At 42.0% G+C, this 27,571-nt stretch overlaps 1 protein-coding gene across 3 annotated transcripts in view; it reads right to left on the reverse strand.

The window, feature by feature from the left end:
* Positions 1-27,571, reverse strand: part of TRIO (trio Rho guanine nucleotide exchange factor) — a 399,978-nt gene that overhangs the window by 154,774 nt on the left and 217,633 nt on the right. For all 3 annotated transcript variants that reach the window (XM_074945021.1, XM_074945022.1, XM_074945023.1), the window contains exons 12-18: positions 23,564-23,733; positions 22,353-22,527; positions 13,074-13,269; positions 12,260-12,426; positions 6,088-6,207; positions 2,787-2,978; positions 1,728-1,877 (exon numbers count right to left, since the gene is read on the reverse strand). In XM_074945021.1, the coding sequence (XP_074801122.1) occupies positions 1,728-1,877; positions 2,787-2,978; positions 6,088-6,207; positions 12,260-12,426; positions 13,074-13,269; positions 22,353-22,527; positions 23,564-23,733 (1,170 nt within the window). The remainder of the gene's footprint in view (positions 1-1,727; positions 1,878-2,786; positions 2,979-6,087; positions 6,208-12,259; positions 12,427-13,073; positions 13,270-22,352; positions 22,528-23,563; positions 23,734-27,571) is intronic.

A 27,571-nucleotide genomic window follows, 5' to 3' on the forward strand; every position in this document is an offset into this window, starting at 1 on the left:
ACACTCCTTTTTCTGCTTACTATGTCCTATTCAATACAGAGCAGACAAACAGTTAAAAAGATCACTATTTTCCAACCAAATAGCAGTTAATCCAGGACTAGGTTATCTGGCACTGCACACTAAATAGCATTACATGTAATTTATACCTGAAGTTACTTAAAAGTGATCATCTTCTCCATACTTTTAAGTGCGGCTCAAGGTATACAGAGTAGACTGTTTTAACTTATTTGTCATTATTATGTAAACCAAGCCCACAACTTTCAGTAATCACCTGGATATTGTAAAAGATCCACCACTAGTTTAAACTGAAAAAATGGTTGCTCTGCTGAAATGAAACCAAAAGTACTGAAAGAAGACATGCCCTTTAAAGGTCTTAAAAGCATTCAAACCAAAGAGCAACACAACAACCAGAATCTAACTGCATTGCCAAGAACCAGCATAGCTGCCTTCCTAACCTCAACTTCTGAATATATACCAAATACTATATATAGGCCTGGTGTCCTTTGTTTGTAATGAAGTGGAACATCAAACTACTACTTTAAAAGGTTAGGTGAAAACAGAACAGATATGATCAATGACAAAGATCACTGAGACAGTAATTTATCAGATCATTTTCTCAGAACAGCCCAAAAGTTCAGACATTTGCAAGTGAGAGATCCATTTGACACTGCCCCTACAGTTATACGAAAATTCATGTTTTCAGTGGTGTTTGCAGCTCAGTATCTAACATTAAGAGGCTTTCAAACTACTCTAATACAACACCACAGGAAGGACATTCTGTATACTTACTAACCATATAGTATTTTCCATGCAGTCACACATCCCACAGGCAGAGGCTATCACAATTATTTTCAAGCGCCACTGACGTATTACCATTGCTAAGTCACCTTGCTTATCAGCAAAAATTGAATACAAGTGGCCCAATACTGCTGCCTTATCTTTTCTTCAGATTGCTGTTGTGTTGAATTTCTTGTACTATATTTTAAGACTGTATTTCTCTGGAAAACAGCAGCCTTCACACACACACCCCACCTCCCGGCCGTCCTTTGTCTCCCTCTCCTGGTATTCTCTCCCCACTCGCCTTCTGCTACCCTTTCCCCTTCCAAACTGGCTCTCCTCTTCCTAAGTGATTTTTTTATTTATAATTTGGTTACAAAATCTGAACCACTACCTTTATTTTAAGGGTAGTAGAATTGTAACAGGAATACTCAAAGACATGGTGGCACTATAGCGTTTTGGAGCTTTACTGTAGTGTAGAATATTATTTTGTTTTTTTAAGAGCAATTATAAAATACCACAGAAAAAGGAGCACAGAATCAGGTTTCCCCACTGTAGCTCTAGCGCTGCTGGGAGCTGCTTTGAGTCATGGGGAGCCACTGTGCTGAGCAGCTGTTGCTTCTTTTAAAGAAGTGTCTTTCAAGTGTTCTGGGAAGTGGAGGCTGCTGAAAAAAGTGAGTCCCAGCTGCACATCTATCACAGTGGGATGCCTGATTCTCCAAGCTATCTGCTGAAGTTGAATTGGAAACTTATTTATATAAACTGGCATACATTTTATGCACTTGGCAATGTTCTAATCACCACGAGAAACAGTCATATGCCATTCCCTGTGTAATCATCATTCAGGAGCTCACGAAGCCATACACCTGTCACTGGGTTTTTCTGGTCTATTCGAGATATGTGAGGATGTAACTGCTTGCTTCCCAACATGTAACCAACATCATCTTTACCTTCAGGAACGCTTCTTTTTGTTCAAGGTGCTTGCTTATCATAGGGGTCACGTGATCTGTTTCAGAGTTGGGACCCAGTTTGTCTGCTCCCCCACACCAGTCTTCTTCCCGCTTATATTCCTGCTCCAGACTCTCCAGCACACTGCAAACCTACCAGCCAAGAGGAGACAAATATCTCTAGTATTTCAGTTGAACAACACTGTGAAGTAGTTTGAGCCAGGAGACTTGAAACCAAGAACCCTAGACATCTAATCCCAGCTCTGACATAGATGCTGATTGTGTCTTCAATTTATCTGTTTTCCATCCCGCCTCTCTAAAATAGGGAAACTGCCATCAGCCTCTGCCCAGGATGTGATGTGGATTAAAACTCATGAAACACTTTGAAGATGAAAAGTATGATATAGGTGGTAACACACTAGTTATTTATGATAGGATTTTAATCAAGCTATGATCAGAAGTGATTTCTTACATGACAGTACATCTGAACATATGACACTTTCCCTGGGCAAGGCCTTTTCTAGAAACTGAAAATCCAAATTACTCAATTATCTAATCCTGATTTGAAACAGGGGGGAAAAGAAAAAAAGGTCAAGAAGGGCAGATGGGGATTTAAGATGTAGCTGACTTACCACTAAAGAAAAAATCTAATACCAGAGCAACATTTTAGAGGAAATCTTATATAAATGTTATTAATAACATGTGAATAATTTGTAACCAAGCATTTTACAAACACACTTTGTTTTATCAATTATAATGTGTGGTTTTTGCTTTCTGCTCAGTATAGAAAATAAAACTTCACTGACTGTACTGCAATTTGGTTAGAGTCAGTTTCATTTTTCTAGGCCTCAGTTAATATAATACCGTCAGTGTTTCCAAGACAGCATGGAAAGTTCTAAATAAAAATTTTAAAATACCAACATTTCTGCTAATATCAGTTTTATAAACTTGAGCTCTAAAGCTAATTAACTCTGCCACTTGAGCCAAAGGTAATTTTTATGCTAAAACATCACAAATCCCTTTACTATTCTGCAAGGCCTGGGTCTTCAGGAGTTCCTATACCTGCTCTGACGTTTTATAGAAGGCTACGGAAGCGTTCACAAGTTTGAGACGGTCCTCCATCTTGAGCATCAGCTGTTGCCAATGAGAAGCAACTTTCTCAGCGCAGTCCCTGATCATATCCATATCATAATGATTAGCCTGCAGCATCGCCTCTGCTTTCTGCTGCACCTGCAGTGCACTTTGATGTGTTTTCTGATAAGAAGTTGAAATAAAATATTTAATTGCATAACGTTTAAATGCATTTGCTTTAAATCCATGTTTCATTTTCTTATTTGCAATGCTATTTTCTACACACGTATATCAGACAAAGGAAATAAAGGGCTAGCAGTAGGTTTGCAGCATAACTTTTTCTAGGCAAACAAATATGAAGTAAATTCAACAGAGATTTATTATCAATTGACAGTGTCTATCCGTCTACAAGAACAGCAACTGCACAGCAACAGATTATGCAAGCCATACAATGCTCGCCAAGTTACAGTACATAACCGGATTATAATTATGGCTTCCAGGTTTGTTCTCTCTTTGGATTGGGAGGGGAAAGGTGGAGTGTTCTGGGTCCAAATACCCCAGGGGGAGAACGGGGACTGAACCTCAAAGAATAAGCAATTGAATCAATTGATTGGCTACAATACTACTGTACTATAGAAGTATATTGAGTAAGGTCTCTTATGAAAGCTGGTAACACACTGGTGATTACTATCATTGTGAAATGTATGTACTCACAATGTATGAGGAATTAGGAATATTCACTCATATTATGCTTTAAAGCAGAGGTGGGCAAACTACGGCTCACAGGACCATCCTGCCCAGCCCATGATCTCCCGGATGGGGACGCTAGCCCCCGGCCCCTCCCCTGCTGTCTCCCCCTCCCCCACAGCCTCAGATCGGAGCACGCACCGCCAGTGCTGTGGTCCGCTGCTCCTACTGGGCAGCGTGGCTGCGAAATCCTGCTGCTCTGAGCGGCATGGTAAGGGGCGGGGAGTTGGATAAGGGGCAGGGGATCCCAGGAGCAGTCAGGGGACAGGGAGTGGAGGTTCTTGGGGGCAGTCAGGGGACTGGGAACATTGGTTAGGTGTGCGAGTCCCAGGGGGCCTGGCGGGGGCGTGGATAGGGGTTCCCGGGGGGGGGGGAGGGCAGGGGGCAGTTGGGGCGGGGGGTTCCCAGGAGGGGGCAGTCAGGGGACAAGGATCGGGGGGGAGGGGGTTGGATGGGTCATGGGTTCTGAGGGGGGCAGGAAGTGGGAGGGGGCAGGAGCCAGGCTGTTTGGGGAGGCACAGCCTTGCCTACCCGGCCCTCTATACAGTTTCGCAACCCCGATGTGGCAGCCTTCCGCATATCTCCAATGTAAATTAAGCATTGTGGAATCAACACAACAGAAGTTCCTTTTACATACGAATCAGAAGGAAAGAGGGAGATGGGAAGAACCGCACAAGTCTGAACACCAGGGTGCATCCTGAGTCTGGGGACAAAACAGTGAGTTTTGGAAATACAAAAGGGGATGCAAAAAGCCTTTTCATTTTTGCGTCCATCTCTAATGGGACGATCGGGTACAGTACCCTTTGAGCCTAAGAAAGTTGATGTAGGTAAGGAAATTCCTTAGGCAATAATTGTAACTGGCTAGAATTAACTTTTAGTCACAAGAAAGAGCATTCTGTTTGTTTTATTTGTAACCTCTCCTCGCTCTCTTTCACTCTTACTTGTAATCACTTAATTCTTCTTTCACTAGGTTTCTTGATAATAAACATATTCTTGTTTTATTAGAAAAGTATCTTAAGTGTGGGTCTTCAGCCAACTACCAGGCTGTTGTGTGTTGTCTCTTTGGATGTAGCAAACTTGATAACTTCTGTGAGGGTTCAGCAAGAGGGACTGGACGCTGCAGGGGCAACTTGGATCTGGAAGGGCTATTGGTGTCACCCTGCAAGGGCTGGAGCCAGGTTGAGGCCATTGTGTAGTGAGCTGGCTGCTGGTTTCAGGGCTCTGAGGCAAAGTTACACAGCACAAAGGTTACAGGGCAGGCAGTGACACAACCTCTTACTGGTCTGGGTGAAACCCAAAGCATCACAGCTTGATTATTGGATATCAGAATTACTTTCTTCATACAAACTTTCTTGCAATCCATTTCACACTTATGTGGAGTGAAAATGGATAGAACAAGTATCCAGGGGGATGTGAAATGAGCCAACTAATTGATTATTTGTTAATGATAATACTGAACATTTGGTCCCCCAGTAAAAACATATACCTGTTTGTAATCTGGAAGCCCTATGTACAAGAAGTTTGACTATATCCAAGTGCACTATGGTCCAGAAAATATTCAAATTAAAAATCATCATCATTTATCCCTACAAGAATAAATACTCATAGCTCAGGAGTGTTATACCCTATACCAAAGCTTTCAAGAGTGAGGGGACACACACTACAAACTGTAAACAGAGATGGGAAACAGAAAACTCCACAAAAAGGCAGCAAAACAGAAGGCATTTACTGTAAAATAGAGTTCTTCTGAAAACAAAAAAGCTAATCAACCACCAGAGACTTTTTAGTGTTCAGCAACAATAAAATACCGAACAAATATTTACACACTACCTCTCCCCACGTGCCAAAATAGTGCATTAAAATTTGGCTTTAATTTTTTGTCCAGTTTTATACTGAAAGGGTAGACAGGATTAACACTAACATACTAATAATGAAAGCTCAGTTAGCAAGACCTTGTAAAGATCAAATTAAAGTATTAACAAAACCTAGTAATTTACACATACAGTACACTGAAGTTATGAGACCATGTTAGGAAAACTTTTATCTTATCTATAATGATGCAATTTGTGTATATTCCCCATTTGTAACCAATCTGTCATCTATTATATTAGCTTAGTCTTAAAACCTAAAAACCAACAGCATCCTATTCTAAAACGCTGTGTTTGCAATAGTCTTTTGTTTAATTAAATCTGTCTCAGCCATTTTATAAATACACAATTTAAATATTTATATAAAGTGAACTTCCACTGCCCTTGACTTATTAAAAGCACTGCACTGACATAGAGCAGAATCACGACTGTCAGAATCCCTGCTACCCAAAACTCCCTTTCCTAGTAACTGTCCTCACCTCCCTCCATCTGTTCACCCCAAATGTACACACTCATGTTATTAACCTTTTCGTTGTTGCCCAGGTGGGTGAGAGATCTACCTAGAAGGTACATACGAATTTAATCTATTCCTCATGTTGCTTTATAATGATTGCCATGAACTATATCGTAAGCACCCATCTTATTGGAGAATGGCATGAACACCACACTTTTTATACCTCTATAGCATGCTGGAACTGCTCATGTTCTCTTTGCAGCTGTTCTGCCTCCTGGAGGGAGCTAGCCGTGATAAGCCCCGCATTTAACATGGACTCCCCATTTCGGATCCAGCCCAGCACCTGAAACAGAACACAAGACAGCACAATTTAGAAGTCCTCCTCTGATCAGCAAGAAAGGCTCCATTTCTTATTACTACACAGAAGTAAGTTATTTGCATTTAACACTACTTAAGGAAACAAGACTTGTTCCACAACATAATGCCCTTGACAGTGCCTGGAAAACAACACTAGGTGAAGTTACAGATCTGATTTATAACAGCTAACGTTAATTTTGTTTCAGATCAAGAATTTGAACTGTGAGCATAAGGCTTAATAACTGTACGTTTATGACTATATGCACATACGAAAGCTAAGATAATGACTACTGTTTTTTTTTTTTTTAATTCTTGGTTGTCAAACTCAGACTTGAGCTACCTTTAAGTCATCCATTAAGCCTTTTACTGGGGAATGAAGCAGTAAGAACATCATATTGAGGCGATCTATGGGACTAATGTTAATGCATGTTTTGGGCTACTCTCTCCCTTCTGACTTTTGAATGCTCCTGGGTAAGTACTTCTGCACTCCCGCCATGTGTGAACCCCACTGTCTGACACTCACAAGAATAGAATCCTATTTGGTTCCCAGTGCAATACAAATGTGGTAGTACCCACATACATCAACAGTGGGTTTAAAACACAAACAAGTCAAGTAACTGGTTAGGGTGTTGCATAACCACAGTAACTCAGAGTTGGATCTCCCCATCCAGAGTGGGGAAGAGCACCAAGCCTAGTTCTCCCTCTAACAGCTCAGGAAGTTACAAACAGCAAGACCTCTCTTGACACATGCATGTATGTATATGCACTAATGTTTCATTTATATTATATGTCACTTCCCCCTCCCACACTGTCAAAAATGTCACCAGATTTATATGACTACCTGCCAATACCTAGTTCTACAGTTAACCACTTAAAGGTGGGGTTGTCATGATATGTTGAAAACATGTCAGGGATGGGAAACCAGAAAGGAAGTTAAAGAAATTAAACAGTCTATATCGTCTCAAAGTGAAAAGGGTTAATGTAGAAAAACATGGAAATGCAGAGTTAAGGTACCTCCAACAACTACAACTCTGTTTTCATGCTCCCACCAACCTGCATACCCTACTGTAAGGCATCTGTACTTAGAACAAGCTTCACAGCTCCAGTAACTGACCTTTAGTGTTGCACTTTTTGCAGGTTTGGCCAAGAATAATCTTAAAATCAAGGTATTTTGAGGGTTCACTTATAGATTTTAACAAGTCCGCAGCTGTAGGGTATATGTAGCAAGAAGTATTATCCTAATAGGAAGAGTATATGGGGCTTATGATATCTGCAGCCCCAGATAATCTAATTAATGTATATTTGAGATGTTAAAATGGTGGTGAACTCCCCACCATCTGTCATAAATCAACTCACCAGGAAGACTGGAGTGAGACTTGTATAGGTCTCGAAGACAGAAAGTCAGTACTATTGTATTGTCAAGTTAAGTGTCATGGAGGATGAATCTATTCATGTAGATGGGGCAACTGTTAGCATGCAGAGCGTAATACAGCAAAGAAATTGTGTTGGTCATACTGTCAAAGTTTAACTGCATATGGGCATCATCTCCTCTCAGCTATTAACAATAATTTTCAACATCACAGTTTCTAAACAAGGTGGATAGTCATTTAGATCCACAAAGCTTTTTCCAGGTGCATTTCATATTAGATGGTCTCTCCTTTCCCCAGTTCAAGGAAACTGCTAGCTTATTCTCTCCCTTATTAATATTTCTCATCTTCTCTGAGAGGAAGGCATACGGTGGTCTCATAAGGTGCAGTGGAGCAGAGCTAAGGTGCAATTCCACTCCTTGTCATTTATAAATTTGACCTGGATAACTAACTACATTGGCCTACGATCTACTGGTTTATGCTACTTTAATGGACATTAAAAAAAATGTAATTATTTCCCTAATTTTTTTTGAAAGTCTTAAGAATTCATCTGGCAAACTTTGATAGCTTGTTCTTAGTTTCTCAAGCTAGAATGTATTTCAGTCTATATTTGTGAAGTATTATTATGGTATAATGTCAACACAGGAGTTTTTGAATGGCTCAGGACTGAGGGGGGACTCACAAACGCTGCAGGAGCCCACTTCTAAGACTGGGACATATATTAAACCCCGTAATCTCTGGTGGCCCCACTACAGATATCAGGAAGTCAATGGATATAATAATAAACACTATCAGAACATAGATTTAAAAAAAAAAAATTTTCATGTCAGTTAAAATTTAACAATCAACTTTCTGAAAATAGCATGAGACACCAGTGCTGACACTGAGAAACAAGCAAATTTTGTAAAGGTTAAATTGAGTTTCATGAGGCAAAAACTGTTAGAAATCTTATGGAAAAAGCACACCACCCTTATTTTTCAAGCCAATGTCTGATGTGTGTTGCATCAGTTTACCTTTCACTTCCCCCCAGAATTCTCTTCTAGCTAGACACCACACATCCCTGGAGTTCAAGTCAAGCTCTACTAGTCCCTACATCTGAAGCAATCTCTCTTCTTGCACACCAAGCATCCTGAGACCCCCTCCAAGTTCCACCTCAAACCCCTTCTTCTACACCACTCTCCGTTGCTATTTACTCTTGCCCTACCCAACTCTATTCGGCATCTTAATTTAGCAAGCAAAGCTTTTATGTGACTTATTAAAGCCTCTGTTCCTCTTTTAGCCCTTCCACTACCTCCTCATTTTCTGTTATCGTTCTAGCTTGTAGTTTTATCTACACTAACCTTTTTTTTTTTTTGGGGTGGGTGGGGGAAATTACCACTGCTGTCAGAAATAAAAAGAGCTGCACCAGTGGTAGAGGTAAAGTAATTAAGGCACCAGCAGCCATGGATGTTTTTATCACCATGTCCATTTGTTGTGCTCAAAGCAAGGATGGACAACTCCAATCAAAATTAAGTAGCTGCAAGAGCCTCGTCTTCACAGGGCTCCCACCATTGTTGCTATCTCTGGTGGAGTAGAGGGACAGTTGTGGCAACTAAACCCAGCACAGGCACATCTTATTTGTTTTCATTAGATGGTAAACAGCTTGAGCTATCAACCCCTTTTTCTTTGGAGGGCACCATGCCACGCTACTGCTATATGTAAATGAATCATGAAAAGAAGTCAGCAGTAGCAGCAGGTTTGACAGTTAGTGGGGGAGTCAAAATCATGACTAAACTGAAAAGCTGGTTACAATCTTAGCTCTGCAGAGACACTGTCTCTCCATAACATAATGGATGCTTATGCCCAGTTCAACAGTAGTAAATTGGGCAGGAAATCACAGTAATTTAACCCTGGAAACCATGTGTTCAGAGCTTCCGGCAACAAAATACAAACAACAGAGCAGTCTGAAAAGGAGGTTTACTATGTCATGTTCCTCTCAGATAGCGCAAGGGCTGTGACCTGCTGTGCTACAAAGCTTTTTCCAGTTCAGAGGAAACAGCAAGTGGTCCTGCTTCCTGGCTTAACCGCCCCCCCAAAACTCATGTATTTGTATTAAGGTAATGAAAGTCAGAAGAAATAAAAGTTACTAGTCCCAAAACACTTCAAAGGGTGTTAGTAGAATTATAAGGAGACCACACAAATACAAAGTATCAGACCATATTTTCAGATTCATACACTTTTCAGTCTCAAGATGAGAGAAGCATTTTTAGATTATATGGATAAGAAGCGATAAACTTACAAATTAAGTGTTTAACATATGCATGCACCCTCTCAGTTGTGTGTTTATATTAAGCACAGTTTATGAACTTATTTGAAAATTCAAACGCCTTTGAAAAATGTGACAGGTCAAGAATGACAGTATTACAGTTAATATAAAACTCTAGACAGATAAAAATGGGTTTTTAATTGTTGATATTAAGGTATCACCTCGAGCCAAGCATAATGGGGCCCTGATTTCTGTTAAGACCTATACTAACCATAAGAGAGAGCACTTGCCTTGAAGAACTTACAATCTAAATATTCTTTACGGGTTGCACCCTTTCATGTGAACATTCATAAATCTGAAGGGACTAAAAAAATAAAAAGCCACAGGAAGATGCTCTGTAAACAACCTATCTCCTGGGTGGGAATATTACTGTTTTATGACTAGGCAGTATGAACAATACTATCTTGGCAAGTGTTTTTTATTTACAATATAGAAATGAGCTCTAGTTCTAAAGGGCCTGATCCAACTGACTTTTAAGTCAGCTGAAAGATTCCCACAAACTTACTTCAAGAAGAAGAGGGGTCCAATCTCAGCAATTAACATCTATATAAGAGGCTTGTGCTAAATGCTTTCAGTACTTTGGTTTTATAGTCAACTTTCAATGTCCACTTTAGCTAGGATTACTAATCACTCAGAAAAATGAAGAGTCACACAGGGTTTACTGAATAAATCCTGAAAACACGTATTAAGCATGACACTGGCATTGCTCAGCAGTATACCTCTGTCAACTACTGTAGGACATGTGATCAGCAACACATGTCAATGCAATTTTCAACTGTTCCTCCTCTCTCGCTCCCTGGTCCCCCAGCTCTCATACACAAATGCAGGTGACAGGACAGCGTACGCTGTAGTAAGAATTACATATGTGATTAAACCGTAAATATAGTATGCCATGGAATATGAACCAAGTACTGCATGCTATATTCTAAAACGCGATTGCTTCGACCTCACTGGAAAGGGAGGGGTAGTGCCGCTGACCACATTCTAGTCCATCAGCATTTCATAAAGAAAAGATCTTGTCTCAGCTGGTAAGTGACTCTCTGCAATCAAGAATATATTGTGCAAGCTGGACATCATAACCAATTGGCACTTTCCTTTCATCCTCACAAGACAACGTGTAATAAATAACAGAAGGCTGTCTCAGCTACATCATTGGAAAATCTCTTCCACCTCCCTTCCTCTCACAGTAAAAGGGTCATTTGCACTCTGTAATCATTCTAAGAAGTGCTGCCTATACTGTCTGCACACTGGCCAACTATAAACATTTAGATACTTCAAGTTACATTACAGTCGGGTGGTCACATGTTTCACAGCTTCTTCAGGCTGAGCTCCTTGCACACCAGGGGCTTCTTGCACTCCTTCATTCCCTTTCACAAGTTCCCCGAGAGGAGGGGGGTGCACCCTCCCATCCTCCCCCTCTACTTCAGCGTTCCCTACAACCCACCTCAACCCCTTCCCACATGCCAGGGGTTCTTTATGCCCCCTGCTCTCCCCTATTTCATATGCCAGGGGCTCTGTGCACCCCCTCCCCATTCCCAGGTTCCCCAGTCTTCCATCACCCATTTCCCTCCTGTCTGGGAGTAAGTCATTCAGGGTGCCAACATTTTAAACTCTATTTGGACAATGGCTAGAGCTCAGATGGGGACTGTTGTTACGCTGGAAGATGCTAATAGGAGCTAGAAGATGTCCATGGCTGTCATTAACCGGTTTTTTGATTTATGGACAATTAGAGCTGGCTGAAGCTGCTGGCTCTGTTCACCAGGTGCAAGGGCTCTGTGTGCCCCCTTTCTGCCTTCTGGATTTCCTAATTTCACCAAAATCAATAGAGTTATGTCCACCGATGACTAAAACCATCTCTGAAATTTTGGACTTGACTACATGAAGCATTCCAAAGTTATTGCATTACAGAAAGACAGAGATTCCATCAAGCTGAGTGAAAGGTCTCACTTCGCTCAGCCAATATGATGTGCCCTGCTGTTATGCATGATCCCTCCTTACTGGTATGTGCTGCAAGCAAGGCACCCAAGCTAGTCACACTGCACAGGTCACGGAATATTTCAAAGGATTTTTTACAGTCTGCTACAGGGAAGATACAAAAATGGACTGAACAGTCTAACTGCTCTTCAGACAGCATTGTCCCATAGCAAACAGTAACTTAACAATTAAGCTGGTATTATCTGTTTTGAGATTCGAGGGTCAAAAAAGTGTGCTAGATGCTTAATTCTCAGGACAAAAATCTGCAAGATTAAGAAGTTAAAACACTTTTTTTCTTACAACCTAGCTACCTTATTTGCATACATATGTGTATATAAATGGAACACATACCCACATCTACTCACAACGCACAGAACATATTTAGCTCATACCTGTTTGACTTCAGCCTGCAGGTGGCGCAGCTGTACACACTGTTCCAAGTGTTTCCGATGCTGTTCCGCTGCCGAGTCCAGCTCCTGTTGTTTCTCATGAAGAAATTCCAGCAGATCCTGAACACGAGTTGCCATATCTACATCTCTGTCACAAAGCAGCTCCACACCTGTGGAGACCCATTAATTTGAAACATACGTGGATCTAATTTCCAGGGGAGTTACAGTTATTATATACCAACAATTTTCGATTTAGTAAAATATACTTAAATCTTGAAGAATTTGATTAAGGAACTTAAACATTATTTCCAGGTGTTTTATAATGAGCAAGTGAATGCTCAACATTATCTTGGGAGAAGTCCTTAAAGTCTATAATGATATCTTGTGAAAGATTAAATGCAGCAGGATATTGCAAAAAAAATTAAGTGAAAAGGGTTAAGAAACTAAAACATGAATTGCTTTTACTTGTAAAGTCAATGCATAATTTACAGACATGACTTATCTCAAAATAAATTCCTTGTACTATTCATTCTATTCTTTTTTCTATTTACTTTCACTTCCTACAGAGTTCCCCCCACCCCCACTTTAAACCTGAGCATTTTAATTGTCAGTAGGGTCTACTTTATTAGTGATCCGCACGCTTCATCTATTTTATTTAAATGCTATGGAATTATTTTCAAGAAGCAAAATACATGTCCATTCTCCTCTCGATTGTGATTAATGGGGATCGATGCCACTTTCAGACCCCTGTTAGTATCAGTCTGGATAATCCCTCTAAAGACATTAACCAGAATAAGATGGGACAGATCCATCTTACCAGAGGCCTGCACTTCATTGACATACTGCAACAGATCTTGTCCTTGGTGGATGACATCAAAGGTCAGGTTATTCATGGTCAGGGCTTTGTCTGCATGGTGCTGGAGTCTCTGCTCTGCTATCGTAAGATCTTCAGTGTCAAAGTCATTCATCTGCTGAGAGAGCTCATCATTCCACGATTCAAGGTCTGAAATTATCTGATATAGAGAAAGGAGAGGTTTTTATTGGGATTAAGAACTACAACTTGTCCAATTTGTACTGGAGAATCAGATGACCAGGAATTCAAAAACAAGTTAGAAGAACTATGCTTTCCACCTCCATCTGTTCTCTCCCCAGCTAACAGCTTCATAATATCCATTCGGCAAAACATCTAAGCTACAGACTAACATAACTATTACTGACTTGTACAAACACTGGGCTGTCTGAGCAAGTTTTGGAAGTTATTAGTTTTATGATGTAGGCAGGCAAGAAAATTCTGCTAATTTGGGAGGTAAGGAATTCCTCCTTGAGATTAGCTCTGGCTCTGTAGGCCAACAGCAGAGCGTGCATGCTTGTGTGCGCATGCATGCATGCATGCACTTTTAATATCAATTTACAAGCACATTACTTTGTAGGCAGCAGAATTATCGTCTTTGTACCCAGGGGTAAAATAAACAAACTTTGGCATAACACCTCGGGTAGAAAATCTATTCGCTTACGCTAAGAGTGGTAAGAAACAAAGTCATACAGCAGCATGGTGTGCCAGTTTAGCCTTCAGCTACGCCACTCAGGTGCATTAATAAAACGAGCCAATAACGCCTCACCTTTCTGAGCAGGAACTGTCAGTTTTCTTGTGTGTGTTCCATTATCGGCTAACTGCTTAGCAAAACTCTTGTCGTAGTATATTGAGAATTTTATAAAGAAAAGCTCAAGTGCAGTAATTATATAACCTATCCAATCAATCTTACGTTCTGAAATCTTGATTTTAAGTGTACCCAAACTTAGTTTACTTAGATTTACGTATCTCTTGACACAGCTCCAACATCAATTGCATGTTATTTTAGCAAACAGTATTTTAGTACTTCAAATCAAATGCAAAGTCGTTTTGTTTCTTCCCAAGAGCGTGTTTTTCCATGTGTCAATTTGAAAATCAGCACCACTCTTGTAGCTGATACCACTGAGGGGATGTTTACATGACAAGCACTAGAGCAGCACATTCTACAGCACTGCAAATGTGCCGCTGTAGCATAGACACTTACTACAGCGATAGAAGGGTTTTTTCCATCACTGTAGTAAGCCCATTCCTGCAAGAGGAAGCAGCTAGTTTGACAGAAGAATTCTTCAATTGACCAAGCACTGTCTCCACCAGGGCATAGGTCGGCTTAACTAGGTCATCTTAAGTTTTGGGTGTAGACCAAGCCTAAGGCATAAACAACTATCAGAAACTGCAAACAGTTAATTAAAAAAACCAGGCTATTTATACAAAGTTAGCACCGTATCCCAAAAGAATATCTGTAAGCCTCACTGTTGATCAGACTGGATTACTTTCTTGTGATAGGGTAGAAATAAACAGCCATCAGACTCAAACAAACCTGTTTCAGATAGAGAAATCTCAAACACCGAATGACCTGGGGCCTATTATCTATGTTCTACGACAAAACCTTTCTGGACTTCCATATGTTTCACTGAAAATTGGTACTGGCATGGGAAAAGAATCATCATACAAAACGATTTGTTGGTACAACCCTATTCCTAGGGCATTGTGATTTAGGGAGCAAGATAGATGGGCACCAACAGCAGTGAGGGGAGAGAGGTAGAAAACATTGAAAACCAGGTAGCCCAGCTAAGAGGTGTTCATGCAGTACAACTGATCATGCACAGGTATGCGATGTAAGCTGGATAGTGAGAATGCTGGTCTTGGGGCTGCTGCCTAACTGGCTATGGGAAAAACTGGCACTACGATAGGGGGTTGTAACACGGTGAGGGGCTCTGACACTGATCTGCCAACGGGTTACTCAGGACTGAAAAGTTACAAGAATACAGGAAAGCTGCACAAAAATCTTGAAGCACTATTGGTACCCACTGGGTTTATCTGGCCATGTGGGACAAAAAGCTGATCAGAAAGGATCACAGCTTAAGCAATGGGTAGAAGCGTTATGTACTTGGATGCATTTTTTCCTCTGGTTATTTTGTATTTTGCTTACTAGACATCATGCAAATTATGCTGTAAAGTAGGCATGGTTAGAGATATGCCATATTGGGTCCCTTATGGAACGTCCACTCTCAGAATGGCCTGCAGATACGGCACACCGAGCTAGCCCAGGTATAAATGGCAGCACAAACTGTGAGCCAGGGCTTTGGTGAGTTGAGTTTCTGGAACAAATTACTAAATAATCAGTTTGTAAGTACCTCAAGGATAACAGGGTTATAAGGAATAGCCAACATAAATTAGTCAAGAACAAGTCATGCCAAACCAACCTAATTTCCTTCTTTGACAGGATTACTGGCCAGGTGGTTAGTGAGAAAGCAGTAGATGTGATAAAATTTGATTTTAGTGTGGCTTTTGACACAGTGCCACATGACATTCTTACGAACAAACTGGAGAAATGCAGTCTAGATGAAATTACTAGAAGGTGGATGCACAACTAGTTGAAAGACCATACTCGAAGAGTAGTTATCAATGGTTCGCTGTCCAACTGGGAGGGTGTATCTAGTGGCATCCTGCAGGAATCCAACATGTGTCTGGTACGATTAAACATTTTCATTAATGACAAGAATAATGGAGGTTGATGGTATACTTGTCATATTTGCACATGACATGATGATGTGAGGGGTTGTTAACACTTCAGAGGTCAGGATTAGAATTCAAAAGGACCTTGAAAAATTGGTAGAATTGGTCTGAATTCAACAAGATGAAATGCAGTGAAGATAAGTGCAAAGTACTTAACTTAGAAAGGAAAAATCAAATGCACAAATACAAACTAGGGAATACGTGGGTAGGTGGTAGTACTGTTGACAAGGATCTGGGGGTTATAGTGGATCACAAAATGAATATAAGTGAACAGTGTGATGCAGCTGGAAAAAAGGCTATTATTTTAGAGCATATTAACTGGAGTGTTGTATAAGACAAGGGATGTAAATTGTCTGCTCTCCTCAGCTGGAATACTGAGTCCTATTCTGAGTGTCACAGTTTAGTAAAGACGTGAGCAAACTGGAGACAGTCCAGACGAGAGTGAGCCAATGATAAAAGGTTTACAAAACCTGGCATATGTGAAAAGGTTAAAAAAAACAGGGCATGTTTAGTCTCAAGAAAAGAAGACTGGGGTGTGTGTGCGTATAATCTTCAAACATGTTCAGGGCTGTTATAAAAAGAGGATAGTAATCAATTGTTCTCCGTGTCCACTGAAGGTAGGACGAGAAGTATTGGGCTTAATCTGCAGCAAGGGAAATTAAGTTAGATATTAGGAGAAACTTTCTAACTATAAGGATAGTTAAGATATGGAATAAACTTCCAAGGGAGACTGTGGAATCCCCATTGGACAAACACCTGTCAGGAATGGTCTAAGTGCAGGGGGCCAGTCTTGATAACATCTTGAGGTCTCTTCCAGTCCTACTTTTATAGGATTCTATAACAGTACCCATGGATTTAAATATTGCAGAATTGTGCTATTGCTTGAGAAATCAAGCAGTTTATTTTCACTATCAAAGCTAAGTAAAACAGTAAACACCACAAATGGTTAACAGAGCTTAGTGCCAACGTAGGCACAGTCAAGTTTGAGCATTACTTTCTGCTTAAAAGCGGACTACTCTAAGCGCTGTAAAATCCTCATGCTACCTCTGATTGGCTTGAAATCTGTTGTGCCTCATGGTGGATGCTGGGCAATATCAGTGGTCCAAATATGGGATCATTTGAGCAAAGACTTCCAAGATACAGCCTCCCCTGAATGCAGCATTTTACAAAGTCATCTAAGAGCTTGTCTAGACTCTGGCACTTTACAGCGCTGCAACTTTCTTGCTCAGGGGGTATGAAAAAACACACCCCTGAGCGCTGCGAGTTTCAGCGCTGTAAAGTGCCAGTGTGGACAGTGCACCAGCGCTGGTAGCTATTCCCCTGGTGGGGGTGGGGGTTCTATAGCTCTGGGAGAACTTTCTCCCAGGGCTGGTGCCGTGACCACAAAAGCCACATCGAAGCACTGCTGCAGCAGCGCTTTAACATTGCCAGTGAGGACGTGCCCTAAGTGTTTTAACATGATTTTGCAGACACCTAAGGCTTAACCTATGGCTCTTACCCTTCCCAACTAGATCTCAGTCAATCTGCACTGATCTTAGTTAGTGCACAGCAGCCACTACCCTGCTGGGGAAGCAATATTGAAGTAGCTATTAACTTTAGAGTCAGGAACTTCCAATCAGCTTGTGCTAACTTGGCACAAAGATTCAAGCGTGCATGTGCAGCAAGACCAGGACTTTGTTAACAGCAAAAGGGCTTCCAGGCCATCTGTCGTCACAGCAACTGGGCGGCTCAAGGTGACAAGTTATGTTTACTGAACCTGTGCAACACCCATGCACTGTGAGTTCAAGCCCCACCCTTGGCAGCTCCTAGAGAATGTGTGTTGTGCATGTTTCTTGTTCTCTGCCTGCATCCAGCAAAGGCTCTTTTGCGGAGTTCTGCCCTGATACCAACATTTCTGCTTTAATGTGCTCTAAAATCTAAATGCAAAGTCTGATTTTACTTAAGAATTGCTGTCAAGGAAGTAAGTGAAGATGAAAGACCCTAGACAATCGGGGTCTTCACCTGTTTCCTAAACAACAGAAGTGAGTATGATCAAAGGAGAGCAAGTGACTGATCAGTTTGGTTTCCTTATGTACAGCCCCTGCCCCTTACATGAGCTGCTCCTAACATCTTCATACTCTTATAAACTTTTGTGCGGCAGAAACAGGAAGATGTGGGGAGTCTGGAGCAGCAAGGGGCTGTTGGGTAGTGGAGGGAGTGTGTTCTCTGCCCCATTGCCAAGCTTCCCCTGTAGGGCGGCGCTTTGGCACAGCTACTGAGAAGTGAGAACACTCTAGACAGCTACTCTTCTTAGTGTAAGTGAGCATTCAAACACTGTTTGCCCCACATCCTTCCCTTCCCTCCTCTGCGCTGCTCCTCCGTCCCTAGCTGAGCCCATTCACAGCCCCATCTCTCAGGGAAACAGCTGGGGTGCCGAGAGTGAGCCAGGATTTGGGGACTCTGAGCCAGTCTCCTTGCTCACGTGTGAGATGGGATCCAGGGAGCCCTGTCCCTCTGGAAGGTTCTGAGCCCCTCTCCCTGATCCCCCATATGGGAATGAGCACCCCGGGGGCTCTGCCCCTCTGGACACTTATGAGCTTCACTCCCTGCCCTGCAGCACGAGCTGGAATCTGGGAGGCCATGACCCTCTGAGAAGGTCAGAGCCCCCATCTCTGCTGCTTTTGTGAGCTAACACTTGGAGGTCCCTGACCCTCTTGATGGGGAACTGAGAAGAGACATGCTTGGAGCAGGCACAAAGCATGGAAACTGAGGAGCTGAGCTGGAACACGGCCCACAAGAGCAGCAATCCTGGAAGGGGGAGGGGGGAGCCAGATAATAGGGAAGAACAGGTACTTAGATGAATGCTGCAGTTCACACAACGCAGAGCTATTGATTCAGACAGTATTCATCTCTGTAGGGTGCCCTCGTTCTGCTGAGAACGTGTCACTGACATTAATGGGCCACTTCTACGAGTCTCCTGCGCTGTAAATGGATGTGCAGAGCCCTATCCCCTACACTTGGCCTAGATGGGGGGGGGGGAAGGGGGGTGGGGGGAGAGACACTCTGCTTCTCCACTCTCCTGCCCCTTCCTGCCTCCAGCAGGTACAGGCAGCTCACAGCCCCATCACCTTCCCACATCCACTTCAACTTTGCAGGGGTCATGGAGTAGCAAGGATGAGGGTGGAGCTGGTGTGAGAGTGTGGGGCTCGAAACAACAGGTACGTTGGGGCCAGGGAGGGAGGAGCAGTGGGCATGATGGAGGAAATGCTGGAGTACCTGGAGCAGTGGAAGGCAAGTCTGAGCACAGGGGAAGGAACATGTGGGTGAGAGCCATGAGGAGGGAGTGTTGGAACAGTGCCGGGTGGAAAGGAAGGGGTCAGAGCTGTGAAGAGGGGATGCTGCAGGGCTTCAGCCAACGCATCCATCTAATCACAGGAACTGATATGGCCCCCTACCACTGTAGTATCTGAACACCTCACGATCTTTATTGTATTTCCCCTCACAACTCTCCTGTAAGGCAGGTCAGTGCTATTTGTTTTTTAAATAGATGGGGAACGGACACAGGGAGACTAAGTGACTTGCCCAAGGTCACAGAGGAACTCCAAGGTGGAGCAGGGACCAAATCTTCCAAGTGCCAGATTAGTATCTGAACTACTAGACCATACTTCCTCTCGTTATGCCCCATCTCTGTCTCCACCCCTCTTTAAAAATGTCCCCACTAACTCCCTGCTAGTCCCTGCAGCCTCTCCTCAACCTGCAGGTCCCATGCTGATGCCAGTTTCTCTGTGGGGAGAAGGGAGAACCAGGCTGTGCTGGTCAGGCGGAGAGAGGGGAGATGGAAATGATGGAGGGGGCAGTGAAGGGATCAACATGCAGCCAGTGCCTTCTGTAGCCAGGGTAATCATTGCTAAGGAACCAGAAGCAGTGGAGAGGGAAGCTGGGCTATTGCCCCAGACTGGCAGAAAAGAGATTAAAAGCAGCCCTAGGGAGGCAGCCAATTACAGAAGAGTTTATAGGAGCAACCAATCAGAGCCAGGCTGGCCCATATAAGAAGGGCAGCAGAACAGAGCTGTGGGAGTTACTCTGTGAAGCTTGAGAAGAGAGGAGGAGTGGCTGCCTTGTAGGCGGAAGGCAGCAAGTACTCTGGGCAGAGCAGTTCTCCAGGCAGAGACCCAGGGAACTAAAGGCAGCTCCTGGCAGGCTGCAGGGATCTGCAGACTGGGGCCCTGACACAAGGGCAAGGAGGGTGCTGGAGCCACTGAAGGAAGGGGCTAGACCGTGGACTGCAGTTTGCCACTAAAGGAAGTGGCTGGACAGTAGACTGCAGGTTCCCCCGGAAGTGGGGGACAGAATGTGTGGCACAGCTGGAGGGCAGTGTCTCTGAAGAGGATGCCACAGTCCTGGGAGTGACGTGGGTCCAGGAATAGAGGTGACAGTGGGTGAGACACCACCAGAAGAGGGTGCAGCACTAATTCCCCGGACAGCCAACAGGAGGCGCCGCAGTGGTGAGGCATGCCCTGTCACAGAGGTGCTGTGAATTTTTTTTAAACAAAGGTAATTAAATGCCGAAAACGTCATTAACAGAAAGTTAAGGCTGCCTGGTGTGCCTTGTACCCTTCCGGAAGGTGGGGAGTGGCTAAACCTGGTGAAAACCAGGAAATACAAAGTTAAGGTCCACACCACTCCTGCAACACAACTGTGACTGTTTCCTCTCTGAGGATACCCCAGCACTCTGCCTTCATAGATACTACACAACACTCTGGGAACAGTGCACATGAGCACTCTAAGACGAAGGGTAACACCTTTCCTTAGCTAAGGCAAAACTCAGGTTTAAGTCAGATGTAGCAAACTGAAGCTGCCTATACCTGGCCTATACTCAAACACTGAGCCTACTCCAGAGAAACCACCCTTCAATCTTTCCCTGAAGATTCCTTCTGAGATACTGCCTTCACAGAACCCTCAGTAAGCCCTTAAGACCAGTGAGGTATGTCACCAGACTGCTGACAGTCCCTATGTCAGACCGACACCTTTGTGCACCTCTAATGACATGCTACCAAATTCAGTGCTGAAATGAGGCATATTTGATTCCTCAAGGTACACAAGCACCTCTCTACTCATCGCAGTCCTGCAGAGCTGCCCCAACAAATCGCTCCACCATTCAGAACAGAAACACCTAGCACAATGAATGTAGCTAGAATGCATGCAGATAAATACTGGAATTCAGGTGTGTGGAGCACAATGTGAACAATGGCATGTTCTTAGTTCTCCCTCATATCTCCTGACAGCAGATACACAGATATTTAACAACAAAGTATAAAACAGAGCAGAGAATTTCACCCAGTTACTCCTGCATTGGGCCTAACAGTTTTGGTCTGACTAAAGCATCTTCCAATAAGATTCTTGATGCATTGGCCTGCTAAATCTAGAGTTGTGAGTTCCTTGAGAGGGCCATTTAGGGATCGGGGCAAAAACAAAATTGGGGATTGGTCCTGCTTTGAGCAGGCGGTTGGACTAGATGACCTCCTGAGGCCCCTTCCAACCCTGATATTCTATGAACCTTAACTCTTCAATTCTTTGTTTTCACAGGTTTAAATTTAGCCACTCTCCACATTCAGGCACCACTGATCAGCCTTAATTCTGCATTAAGTTTCTGAGAATTTTTGTGTGCATTTATAGTATCAAACAGCAGTTTAAGGCTTGGGTTGTTTTGTTTTTTTTACAGGATACATGATTAACCCAGCAGCATCTTTGAAAGGCCATCTTACTAACATATGGGGAATCTAGAGTCTTCTGGGATTAATTTTATATGTAAAGTTACTTAAAGTATGAATAGCCAAAAAGCATTCATACCAATAGCAAGTATTTTCTTCCAAGTGTTGGCCAGTCCACAAGGTGCTTGCAAGTTTGTGCAGGTTTTGCAGTACAACTGAACGGGTGGGTTTTGTTATTTTAAATGCTACGGAAAAGTGGGGGGGGGGGAGCTTTTTGTTTGTTTTAGCTGCAGCAGCTATGGCTTTCCAAGAGCAGCAAAAACACAGCCATTCAGAAGTACCCTTGAGGTTTAATATATCTACAACTGAGAGTCTGGTGTGCAGAAGAGGAAGAAAGGATGGTTATAACTACTATTGAATAGCACTGATGTAGTGTTTTTTCATACTCAAAACTCTTTACAAAGATTTCATCCTCAACACCCCTGTGAAAGAGAGTCAACTTGATTGCTTAACGCCCCATTTTACACACGGATTAACTGTAGCAGCAAGATTAAATAATTTGCCAGCGGCCACAGAGTGTGTTTATCAGAGCTCAGATTAGAATGAAGGCGTCCTCAGCTTCCAGTTCTACACTCAGGCCATGCCACTCCCATAGTTTAGAGGAAAGCAAATCCGTCAGACCATTCAGGTAAGAACTAAACCAGTGAAATCATTATTTTCATGTGTCTGTATAAATTAATGTGTCTGTATAAATCTGTATAAATCTTCCCATATGGATAAAGCAAATTTAATTAAAGTTATTCACAAAACAGAGACTCACATCTATTGCATCTCTCTCAAATATGCGTAGCTGCAGGAAGAGTTCAAGCTTGATCTTGCGTTCCTGAAAAAGCTCCTCCATCTGAGACTGGGCCTCATCCAGCTGCTGCAGAACTGTCTCTATGTGATTGATGGAACTGTTGTGAGGGGTCTTGTTACTAGAAATGGCAGAATCCCTATTGAAAGTGGAAAGGAAGGAAAGGGGGTATTATGAAAGAAAGCAACAGGAATTGGATTACATACAGTCAACTGTTAAATGTGCATGACAAAGCTCTTTAACTAAAACCATTAGTATGAACAACACTAGGAGGAAGCTGGCCTTGTTTCAGCACATGAGGTCCTTTGATAAATTATTACAATGATGCTGTAGTAATTTAATAAAGCATCAGGATACTAGATTACTTTCTTTTTCTGCCTCAGTGTTCAACATATAGGCACATTCTTGTTTAATACATGTATTCAATCAACATTTTATTTGTGTCACGAGTAAAATTTAAATGTTAAACTTTTCATTTTGAAGAGGGAATGAGACATGATGACTACATACTTCATTGTATGCTGAATTACATGATTCAATTTTACTTGAGTATAAAGCCAAAAAAGAAAAAAGAAAAAAAAATACTCCACCACCACAAATGAGGTAACACCCACTTCTGCAGAATTCAGAAAGTGCCCAAGGATTTATTTAAGCTACCAGTAATGGACAAGACCACACATTCACTTTGCCTTTACAGGAAAAAAAAACAATCATGTCACGTGCTAACATTCAAAAGAACTTCAAGTGTCAGTTTAAAACAAGCGGTCTCTTTAGAAAGGGCTGCTGCTCAGAGTTCAGTAATCCTTAAGCACTGCATGCCACACGGATGCTTCTGACTGATATCGCGCAGACTCATGTCACAGAGATAATTTATGGAGGCTAACTCTCCTTTACGTGAAGGTAATGTTTATGAGCCCAACTTCCTGTAAACAAAGGGTGAGATAAGATCTGCATAGAATGAAACACATCTAATCGTACTGCTCATATTTATTTTCATACAGGGTAGCTTTTTATTCTCGCCCTTCCCCTCACAAAAAAAATCAAGAGGGTAATGATCCATTATATGGGGGAAGTATATGGAGGAAGAGGCTTAAGGAGAAATATCCCCAATGCTTTAAAACAAAATGTTGAAAAAATTTAACACCAATTTTTCTTTAAAAAAAAAAAAAAATTACCTTAGTTGCTGTATAAGATCCTCCCCTTCCTTGATGACATTGACTGTAACCTGTAAAGTGGTCTGTTGCTGCTGGCCAAAGCGTTTGATCAAGTCTTGTACAGCCTCCACAGACTCTGCATAGACATCATCAAGCAGCTCTTTTTGTAACTCCTCGAGCCACGTCCACAGCTACAAGAGAAAATAAATGAAGGCTGGTGTCAGGCAGACACTACCTCGTATGGATCTCCTTGGGAGAAGCAAACAGATGAAAAAGCCAGAAGATTTGCTTCTGTTTATACAAAATTCAGTCCTCAATGTTAGAAAAAAATTGATGACCCCATGTCAGAGAGATGGTGTTCTCTTGCTGGAAAAACAAGCGGAGTTTTATCCACGCTGCTATGTTACCCTCTTTCCCATTCTCCTACTACATCGTATCGGAGCTACCAGCACAGAATTCAAAGTCAGTCCCGTCTGCAGCTCTGGGAGGAAAATGCTATGGTAACACTCCCTGAGAGAAGGAAGGAAGGAAGGGAGATGTATCTCAACAGCTAAATTTACACTGCTGAGTGACACACATACATAAAAGGTACATGGCACTGAGCAGTGGTCATGAAAATCAACAATAGCAGTCAAAGGGGTACATCAAAAATAAACTGAATTCTCTACTTTTCCTAGCCTCAGTCCAGAACACAATCTCAGGTAGTCTCCTATGGAAAATATTCATCTGCTCTAATTATGCCAACTATTTAGCTATTGTAATTATGCTGTCCACTTATTCAAATATGGAACCATACTAAATCCAGACAGAGTATATAACTTGCAATGCCAACTGGCTGAATTATTCATTACAACTAATTTATCCTATAAACTTCCACCTTTTCATCTTTGTACTTTTTCAGCAAGCACGTCTACAAGTCTTTTTGTAATTAATTTTCACAAACACATTTTAACCTGTAAACAACAAATCACTGAGTATTTACTATTGCGTAGTATTATTGGTTACTTAGGCTATGGCTACACAAGAGGGCTTACAGTGGCACAGCTGCACTGATGAAGCTGCCCCACTGTAAGCTTTCTAGTGTACCTGCTCTAAGCCTATGAAAGAGAGCTCTCCCGTCAGCTTAATTACTCCAGCCCCCATGAGTGGCGGTAGCTGTGTTGGCCTGACATATTGCTGTCCACACCGGTGCTTAAGTCTGCATAAGTTATGTCACTCAGGGGGAAGTGGGGACTAATTCACAGCCCTGCGTGACACAATTTATGTCAACTTAAGCTGTAGTGTAGCCATAGCCTTAGATGATGTGGTATTCTGTTCCCTGATTGGATGAGCTAAGCTGTCAAACATGAGCCTCTCTTCACAAATTATCCACTAACATTTGCAGCTACCAGACATCTATTATACAAATGACCAAAATACTGTTCAAAGAAGCTGAGAACTCACTTCTGGTGTGAATACTCCTGTGAGTATTTTTTCTTGTTAGCATATATGACACTTAGTGTGATGCATAAAACAACTTGCAAGTATCTTGTTTACCCACATCATGACTCTCAAATTCTTCTGTCTGAACTTCATATGTTCATGAAATCTGGTGCGTTTTTTTAATTTTATTTTATTTACTATTTTCAAAGGGAAAAATAATTCCTATTTGAGTTCCCTCAATAAAAGAATTAAAATCTTACTCCAATTATCTTTGAAGAGTTGCTTTGATATGCTGTATGAACATTACCCGTGATTTTCTCTAAAACCCTGAATACGACTCTGAGTATAATGCTGTTGGAAACTGATGACATTAAAGCAGTAAATTTTCCTTAATTTCAAGACCTCTCACATGCTAGTACTGCTGCAACAACTTATGCAAAATTATTGTTTTATTTAAGCATATATTCTAATACGCTTGCCTACAGTGTTGCTCTCAGACAAAAGAGGTTCACTAATATCCAATGAAAAATTAATTTGACAAAACACTTGTATGAAAATAATGAAAAATTACAATTCTGGATTTTTTTTAAAAAAAACACAGCTCTACTAACAACTATAATTAAAAACTACAGTACTCCAACAATACTGTTTTAATTTCATTATCTATGTACTACCTTAGGTATATCTTAAAGTAACTCCAACAACCCAGTTTTCACTTAGCTGCACAGTTATTGAGACTGGGCCAAACTCATATGCCTCTGACACGTGTACAACCCTATCATTTACAATAGGAATAAGAGTACAAAACTGCACAGGGTGGCTCATTATCTGTTCCTTATGACTATAGTCATTTAAAGACATCACCTATTATTAATTTAAGGAACAAAGTTCAAACTTTGGTAAACCAAACCAAATGGACTGAATGTGTAGTGGACTCCTTGAACCCAAGCAATTCAACCAACAGCGCTTACACAGTCTTTCAGACCATAAGCAAACTTTATCAAGTCCAACAGGACACAATACAGTATTTACTTGGGATAATTCTTTCCATTTTCACTTAGGAGTCCAAGTCTCATTCAAAGTAAAAAGGGACTTAGGATCCTGTCACTTCTGAGAATAGGACTTTGGCACTTTTGAAAACTTTGCCCAGGTTCTATTTCCAAAATAAACAGCCTAACCTAACAATCCTACATGTAAAATAATTTTTCCCCTGGAATACACCTGCCTGTGATCGTTGATGCCAATATTCTTAATCCTTATGACAATTATTTCCATGCTAGGTAACTAAGAAGCCTGATTTTCAGAAGTGTTAGCTATGCATGAAGTGTTAAAGCTCTCTGTAGACCATGGCACTATAAAATGTTTGGCTCCTTGCTCCTCTCTGGGCCTCTGTTACCCAGCCCACTGGTCAGCTGAGGACCCCTCTAAATTTGTGTCCTAAACCATCCAAGAGTTAGCCCCCTAGCCTGTGCCTCTGAAGCACCCCAATTCTCTGTTCCTAACCCACAGAGAACCATGTTTCAGAGGACTCAGTTACTAGGCTAAAGAGGCCCTGGCAGGATAAGTTGAGGCTTACTAATGCTGAGCTGGCTCTGCACTGCCTGACTGCACGCATGAACATTTCCCTTCACTGCTATGCTATGCACCAGACAGAGCAAACACAGAATAAGCAGAGATTTCATTCTGCAGAGCCAGCCAAGCAGCAGCCCGATCCCAAGCATAGGAACAATATGGAGACTAGCCCAGCAGGGTATTGTGTCCATTGGTTTGATGCCTGGTTGCCAAAAGCAGAGCTCATTTCTAGATGCAGAGCCAGTACGGTTTCAAACAAGGCCTCATGCCCTCAGGGTGACAGGCACTGACTGACCTATTTGCACAGTGGTTAATCCAGCCTTGAGCACTCACAGTTCAGACAAAAAAATTATGTTTGACAAATTTACATAGACAATAATGACAATACTTAATATGCAGTGTTTGTCTAGTTGTGACGAAATCTGCCGCTGAAGCCACAGAAAATTAAACACTTGTGTGATCACTGAACGCTTTTATGATACATCTGCAGCAAACGAATTTTACCCAATAGATCTTTTATATGGTCTCCCAAGCCAACCTCTGAAGAGAATATTAAAATGATTATTCCTAAAGATATTCTTGAATCCATGTAGCATACATACTCAGTAGTTAAAATAAGACTGCTACAGATCAGCATGCCATAACATTACCATCAGAGTGGGAAGCAGATATTTAACTAAGGCCTTGTTTACAGTATGGGGGGAGATCCATCTAGGTTACACAACTTCAGCTACGTGAATAAAGTAGCTGAAGTCGACATACTTAGATCTACTTACTGCGGGGTCCACACTACGCTGTGTCGACTGGAGATGCTCTCCTGTCAACTCCCCTTGCGCTTCTCGTTCAGGTGGGAGTACAGGAGTTGACAGGAGAGTGATCGACCACCGATGCATCAATTGCCGCAAGTTGAACCCCCTGGTAAGCCCTATGTACCATAGCAAGTTAGACAAGCCCTAACTGTAGTGGTGAGTCTAGTTCATGATGAACAGGAGTGGCTGATTGCCTTGTGTACTGATTTGCAAAATAGCATTAGGT

Source organism: Natator depressus, chromosome 2, assembly GCF_965152275.1.
Source record: "Natator depressus isolate rNatDep1 chromosome 2, rNatDep2.hap1, whole genome shotgun sequence".
Classification (NCBI taxonomy): Eukaryota; Metazoa; Chordata; order Testudines; family Cheloniidae; genus Natator; species Natator depressus.